At 47.5% G+C, this 7,914-nt stretch overlaps 1 protein-coding gene across 1 annotated transcript in view; it reads left to right on the top strand.

The window, feature by feature from the left end:
* The window catches only part of LOC122552367 (AP-1 complex subunit mu-1-like), a 62,880-nt gene that overhangs the window by 48,374 nt on the left and 6,592 nt on the right, over window positions 1-7,914 (top strand). The window contains exons 8-10 of the mRNA XM_043695117.1: window positions 2,674-2,691; window positions 4,546-4,617; window positions 6,044-6,202. Of these exons, the coding sequence (XP_043551052.1) occupies window positions 2,674-2,691; window positions 4,546-4,617; window positions 6,044-6,202 (249 nt within the window). The remainder of the gene's footprint in view (window positions 1-2,673; window positions 2,692-4,545; window positions 4,618-6,043; window positions 6,203-7,914) is intronic.

Raw genomic sequence — 7,914 nt, 5'->3', positions numbered from 1 at the left:
GCCTCCACATGCAACTTCCCACTACTATCCTTGACTGGACCTATTCCTACCCTAGTCATTCTTTTATTCCTGACATACCTAAAGAAAGCCTTAGGGTTTTCCCTAATCCTACCAACTAAGGACCTTTCATGTCCCCTCCTTGCTGCTCTTAGCTCTGTGATTAGTTTAGATTACATTACAGTGTGGAAACAGGCCCTTCGGCCCAACAAGTCCACACCGACCCACCGAAGCGCAACCCACCCCTACATTTACCCCATACCTAACACTACGGGCAATTTAGCATGGCCAATTCACCTGACCTGCACATCTTTGGACTGTGGGAGGAAACCGGAGCACCCGGAGGAAACCCATGCAGACACAGGGAGAACGTGAAAACTCCACACAGTCAGTCGCCTGAGGCGGGAATTGAACCCGGGTCTCCGGCGCTGTTAGGCAGCAGTGCTAACCACTGGGCCACCGTGCCGCCCACTGTCCCTGGGATGTAGATTCAAATCCCACCAGGGCAGAGGGTCATCTTCAATTCAGTTAGAAAGTGGACTGACCACTGATTTGTTATGAAAACACATCTGGTTCACTGATGCCCTAATGGAAAGGAAATCGGCTGTTCTTACCTGGCCTGATCTTTACGTGACTCCAGACTCTCAGCAATGGGAGTTGGGAAGCCATGTTGAGGTTGTACAGGACATTGGTGAGGCCTCTTCTGGATCACTGTGTCCACTTCCTGTCACCCAGTTACAGGAAGGACATTGTTAAGCTGGAGAGGGTTCAGAAGAGATTTACCAGGATGTTGCTGGGCATGGAGGGTTTGAGTTATAAGGACAGGCTGGGACTTTTTTCGCTGGAGTGTAGAAGATTGAGGGGTGACCTTATAGAGGTTTGTAAAATCATGAGGGGTATAGATAAGGTGAATGGCAGGTATCTTTTCCCTCGGGTGGGAGATTTCAAGACTAAGGGGCATGTTTTTAAGGTGAGTGGGGAAAGATTTTTAAAAAGGGCCATTTCTTTAGCACAGAAAATGGTTCACTTGTAGAATGAGCTTCCAGAGGAAATGCAGTTGCAACATTTAAAAGACATTTGGATAAGTCCATGAATAGGAAAGGTTTGGAGGGATATGGACCAGGAGCAGGCAGATGGGACTAGTCTAGTTTGGGACTATGGTCAGGGTGGACTGGAAGGGTCTGTTTCCGTGCTCTAGGACTCTATGTGCTCTTTGCTGCTTTTTGATTCCTTACCAGGCCGGTATTCATTGCCCGTTCCTAACTGCCCAGAGAGTTGAGAGGCAACCACATTGCTGTGGGTCTGGGGTCACATATGGGCCAGATTAGGTAACAATAGCAGATTTCCTTCCCTGAAGGGCATTATTGAGCTTTAGTCCTGCGCAACCTCAACATGACATCCCATCTCCTATTGTCCCAGATCTGAGCAATGAAGGCAAGCATGCTGAATGCCTTCTTAACCACTCTGACTCAAATTTCAAAGAACTGTATGCCTGAACCCCAAGGTCTCCCTGTTCTACAACACTGCCCAAGACTCTATCATTAATTGTACAAATCCTGTACATGTTTGCTTTACCAAAATGCATCACCTCACATTTATCCAAATTGAACTCCACCTGCCACTCCTCGGCCCATTGACTCAATTGATGAAGATCTCTTTAATTTTAGATGACCGTTTCTGAAAACTGAGTATCTGGATTCGTAGTCTGGGCAGCACAGTGATTAGCCCTGCTGCCTCAGTGCCAGGGACCCGGGTTCAATTCCAGCCTCTGGCAACAGTCTGTGTGGTGTTTGCACATTCTCCCCGTGTCTGCATGAGTTAACTCCGAGTGCTCTGGTTTCTTCCCACAATCCAAAGATGTGCAGGTTAGGGTGGATTGGCCGTGCTAAATTGCCCATATTGTTCAGGGATGTGTAGGTTAGGGTGGGTTAGCCATGCTGGATTAGCCATGCTAAATTGCCCATAGTGTTCAGGGATGTGTAGGTTGGGGTGGATTAGCCATGCTAAATTGCCCATAGTGTTCAGGGATGTGTAGGTTAGGGGCATTAGTCAGGAGTAAATGTAGAGTTGTAGGGAAATGGGTCTGGGTGGGATACTCTTCGGAGGGTTGTTGTGGACTTGTTGGACCCTAGGATCTGTTACTGTACTAAAGGGATTCTATGAATAATACTACTCAGCAATCACCTCCTCTTAAATGGCTGAACAAACAGTTTAGTTCAGGGATGGACAGCATTCCAGGGACAGTCCCATCCCATCAACGAATGAAAAGGAAACCAATGCCATAACAACGCAGGGCACTTTTTCTAGAACCTTCCTGAGGCTGGCTGTACATTCTCAGTCAAAGTACCATTTGTCTTTTACAAAGAAACGGAGATTGACTGAGACGCTGAACAGAGGTGCCACATCAGTGGAGAGAGAAGAAAAACAGTTAACATTTCTGAAGAAGGGAAGGAAATACACAGGAATTGTGGATGCTGGAAATCAGAAACCAAAAGAGAAAGTGCTGGAAAAACTCAGCTGATCTGGCTGAGAGCGAAACGCAGTTAACGTTACCCGGGTCCTCTCTGGAGAAGGGCCGCTGGATTTGAAACGTTATTTCTGTTTCTCACTCTCTGCAATTCCTGTTTTTGTTTCAGATTTCCTGCGTCATCAATTCTTCTTATTTTCTCTTAATGTTTTCTTCAGTTGGTTCATGTGAGTTAGGCCCAGTATTTATTGCTCGCCCTGATGATGATAGTAGCAATAATCCCAAGTGGGAATTACTGAATTGCTGAAGCCAGGCATGCCACGTGGGAACTAAACAACCCTTTTGTTCAACCTCTGCTTGGGGGTTTTAGAGTGGAATGTTTAGGTGAGGGAGGCGTTGGATGAAGGTTACAGTGGGGAGGGAGTGAGAGCGAGAGAGAGAAGATCTGAGGGATGGTGATGTCAGGCATGGCGTAACTAACCATTTGTTGGATGTTTCAGTTGTCCATTTTGTACGGTCTTGGGGTCCCATGGAATGGCACTCTTTTCACTGAAGATTTTCACGGAGTCCCCTTCCACTTCACTGTGGGATCTGAAGGAATCAGCCATCCATTTCCCCCTCGATGCATCAAGAAGGGTTTTGTCATAGAGTTGCCATACAGCAGACCTTTCGGCCCAACTTGTCCATGCCAACTAGATATCCTAAATTCATCTAGTCCCATTGGCCTGTATCCCTCCAAACCCTTCCTATTCATGTACCCATCCAGATGCCTTTTAAATGTTGTAATTGTACCAGCCTCCACCACTTCCTCTGGCAGGTCATTTAATACAAGCACCACCCTCTGTGTGAAAACGTTGCCCCTTTTAAGTTTTGTTTGAGTCATTACAACAGTTACAACATTTAAAAGACATTTGGATAAGTACATGAATAGCAAAGGTTTGGAGGGATATGGGCCAGGAGCAGGCAGCTAGGACTAGTTTAGTTTGGGGATTATGGTCAGCATGGACTGGTTGGACCGAAGGGTCTGTTTCCATGCTGGATGACTGTATGACTCTAACCTTTCAAAACGCTGTCCCGTTTAACTCTTTCCCCTCTCATGTTAAACCTGTGCTGTGTAGTTTTGGACTCGCTTACCCTGGGAAAAAGACCTTGGCTATTTACCCTATCCATGATTTTATAAACCTCTATCAGGTCACCCCTCAGCCTCTGATGCTCCAGGGAAAACAGCCCCAGCCTATTCAGCCTCTCCCTCTAGCTCAAACCCTTCAACCCTGGCAATGTCCTTGCAAATCTCTTCTGAACACTTTCAGGGTTCACAACATCCTTCTGATAGGAGGGAGACCTGATCTGCACACAATATTCCAAAAGTGGCCTACCAATATCCTGTACAGCTGTAACATGACATCCCAACAACTGTACTCAATGCGCAGGAGTCAACAGCTCATCCAAGCTTTTCTATCAGCACCTTTCCAACTGAACCTCAACCATCTTGTAGGACAAGGGTAGCAGATACATGGGAGTACCACCTTTTGCAAGTTCCCCTCCCCACACTGCTCACCATCCTGACTCGGAAATATATCGCCGCTCCTTCAAGTGTCGAAATCCTGGAACTCCCTCCCTCAGGGCATTGTGGGTCGACCTACAGTAGGTGGACTGCAGCAGTCTGAGAAGGTGGCTCACCCCCCCCATCTCCTCGAGGGGCAGCTGGGGACGGGCAATAAATGCCAAGTGATGCCTACATCCCATGAATGGTGAGAAGGAGTGGACTTTATCGACAATAACTGGAACAAAGCAGTGAGGGCACTCCACTATTGTCAGGGGCTGAGGGTTTACAGATACAAACCTGTGCTTCTGAGCTGTTTTTGATCAGCTGCTAACCCTTCCTGGGCCTAGCACGGGGTGGTAGTGTCCTTACCTCGGAGCCGGGAGACCTGGGTTCAAATCCCACCTGCCCCAGGGGTGCGTCCTAATATCATTTAGAAAATACCTTCACTTTATATTAAAAAAAATTGACTGTGTTCACGAGTTGGAATTTTTTAAGAAACGAGAACTTATTTTAAGAATTCTTTTTTTTTGTTCAGGTGAAACCTTTGATTTGGATTGAATCTGTAATCGAGACGTTTTCCCACAGCCGCGTGGAATATCTGATCAAGGTAAAAGATAAAATTGCTGAGATTCCACTTGCTGAATATCGAGCGAGTGACTGACTGACAGCCATGAACACATGGAACAGTGGAGAAAGCTTGAAGGGCCCTGGACCCTATCAGTCCTAACTTAAATTTTAATTGAAGTCTTAATTTATTCACGGGGTGTGGGTGCCATGTCTAGGCCCTTTTATTGCCCAGAGGGCAGATAAGACCCCATTGCTGTGGGTTTGGAGTCGTGTGAAGGCCAGACCGGGTAAGGACGGCCGATTTCCAAAATGAGTGAACCAGGCAGTTAACTCTGGTTGCCATTGGGCTAACTTTCTACTGAATTCAAATTTCACCGAGTGCTGTGGATTCGAACCCATAACTAGCATCCTACAGCCAGTTTTCCTATCGCCACGCAAGAACTCATGCTGATCGTTGTGTTTTTTTTTTGCCCCGATAGTCTTGCGGGGGCAAGGCTAGGGTGGTAGACTTTGAATTTGAAAGTAGAGTCACAGGTAGATGGGATAGTGAAGAAGGCGTTTGGTATGCTTTCCTTTATTGGTCAGAGTATTGAGTATAGGAGTTGGGAGGTCATGTTGCGGCTGTACAGGACATTGGTTACGCCACTGTTGGAATATTGCGTGCAATTCTGGTCTCCTTCCTATCGGAAAGATGTTGTGAAACTTGAAAGAGTTCAGAAAAGATTTACAAGGATGTTGCCAGGGTTGGAGGGTTTGAGCTACGGGGAGAGGCTGAATAGGCTGGAGCTGTTTTCCCTGGAGCATCGGAGGCTGAAGGGTGACCTTATAGAGGTTTACAAAATTATGAGGGGCATGGATAGGATAAATAGACAAGGTCTTTTCCCTGGGGTCGGAGAGTCCAGAACTAGTTGGTGGTGTTATCCAGTACCATTCTCCAGCCATCCCTCTGAATGAGCTAACCAGTCCCTTCTGAGTGTGGTATCTCTGCAGACAGCCTTGGAATATCCAGCAGGGAAGCCCCTTTCCACACTTGTCCAGCCATCCCCAAAAGAAATTGTGGGGGCAGTGTTCAGTGTCCAGTGTCAGAAACAGCCGAGGCTGTGATGCCTGTGTCGTGAATACAGGTATCCCCCACGTTTTGAAAATTCGCTTTGTGCCAGTGTGCTTTCACTTAGATTTGGTACCTGTTCTCGCTAACTGAAACGAATCAGAGGATTTTTGCTTTTACGAATAGCATGATTGCTTTTCCCTTTGCACCATTTTGGCTTACGGAAGAATTCATAGGAAAGCCCTAGTCTGGGATAGCAGGGGAAGCCTGTAGCCAGTTAGCACGGTCCATCCCTACGAGGAGAGGGAGTGTGTGAGAGTGAGCTCTGACAGGGTCTGGCGCACCAGGAGAAATCCATGCTCTCTGGGAATGAGGAGAGGAATTAGCTGGCACTAAAGGCGTCAATGTCTTCCTCCAGGCCAGGAGTCAGTTCAAGAAGCAGTCGGTGGCCAACAATGTGGAGATTGTAATCCCTGTGCCCAGCGATGCTGATTCACCCAAGTTCAAGACGACCATGGGCAGTGCCAAGTGGGTTCCTGAAAACAACACAGTAGTGTGGACCATCAAATCCTTACCTGTAAGTTGGAGCCAATGCGCTGCGTGTGGCCATTCAGGGGGATCGATGTGAGCCACCCAGGGCTCTGAGTCAGTGTTTAGGGGGATCGAGCCCTGTTTGAGATTCATGGGCGGAGTTGTGTTCCAGGGTTGCGCTGTCGGGGTGGGGACGGAGCGGTGACGATAAGGTGGGAAAGGGATGCCCATCGACACAATCCCGGGTGGATGTCAAAGATCCACACGGCAGCCACCCTGAAGAAAGGCGACCGGGTTGACACCGGTACCTCAGCCAAAATGTACTCCTGCGTTGGCATCACCAAAACACACTCGGATGTGTTGCTGTTTCCGGGATCTTGCTGTGTAGAAATTGACCGCCTTGTTTCCTGCATCCCAACACCACTGAAACGTCTTCCGCCAGCCCTGAAGTATTTTGGGATGACCTGGGGTTGTGAAAGGTGCTACATAAATGCAGTTCCTTCTTCCCTTTATGAAGGATGCATTTAGCAATGACAAAGCCCTGAAACCCAAAGAGTATCAGTTATTCTGCATAGAGGACATATCCTGGGTAATGCGCAGTGTTCGTTGCGTCACTCTTCAAGTGCACGAGGAGGGACTTTATAAATCATTCACTGCATGAGGGCGTCGCTGGCTAGGCAGCATTTATTGCCCATCCCTAACTGCCCAGAGATCAGTTAAGAGTCAGTCACATTGCTGTGGTTCTGGAGTCACGTGAAGGCCAGGCCAGGTAAGGATGGCAGTTTCCTTCCCTGAAGGACATGAGTGAACCAGATAGATTTTGATTCATGGTCATCATTAGACTCTTAATTCCAGATTTTTACTGAATCCAAATTCAGTCGTGGTGGGATTCGAACCAAGGTCCCCCCAGGAAACTGCGTCTCTGGATCAACATTCTAGGGGTAATACCACTAGGCCGTCACTGGCCCAGTCATGGAAGCTGATAGCTCAGAGACTGTGGCCTCTCCTGAACCTGTTTAGCCAGGAGCCCTCTGGTGGTGGCTCAAAGCCTTGTTTTCAACACAAATCATTTGCCTTCCCATGTAACATCTGACTCAGGAAGTAGAGGGCATCCCTAGAGTTGAGCAACCTGCTTTCTTTAAGAGCTGCAGCAACCGTGATCAAGGAGAAAGGGAAAGGACAGGATTAGTGAGTTTAAAAAAAAACACACAACACCAGGTCGTGGTGGAACAGGTTTATTTGAACGTACAAGCTTTCGGAGCGCTGCTCCTACATCAGGTAGCTAGTGGGGCAGGATCATAGGACACAGAATTTATAGTAAAAGATCACAGTGTCATACAACTGATGCGACATATTGAACAAATCTAGATTGCTGTTAAATGTGGGATTAATGTATCGTAACCTGCATCCCACATTCTACATGATTAAAGACTTAACAGCAAACTTGGTTTGTTCAATTCTGTTGTGTGACACTTTGATCTTTTACTATAAATTCTGTGTCCTATGATCCAGCCCCAGTAGCTACCTCTTGGAAGGAGCAGCGCTCCGAAAGCTAGTGCTTCCAAAAAAACCGGTTGGACTATAACCCGGTGTTGTGTGATATTTGTCCACCCCAGTCCAACACCAGCCCTTGCACTCTGGATTAGTGGTGCTGGAAGAGCACAGCAGTTCAGGCAGCATCCAAGGAGCAGTGAAATCGACGTTTTGGGCAAAAGCCCTTCATCAGGAATAAAGGCAGTGAGCCTGAAGCTTGGAGAG

Source organism: Chiloscyllium plagiosum, chromosome 8 (assembly GCF_004010195.1).
Source record: "Chiloscyllium plagiosum isolate BGI_BamShark_2017 chromosome 8, ASM401019v2, whole genome shotgun sequence".
Lineage (NCBI taxonomy): Eukaryota > Metazoa > Chordata > Chondrichthyes > Orectolobiformes > Hemiscylliidae > Chiloscyllium > Chiloscyllium plagiosum.
Note: the sequence above shows the minus strand (reverse complement) of the source record. Positions and strands in the feature narration are given on the sequence as shown.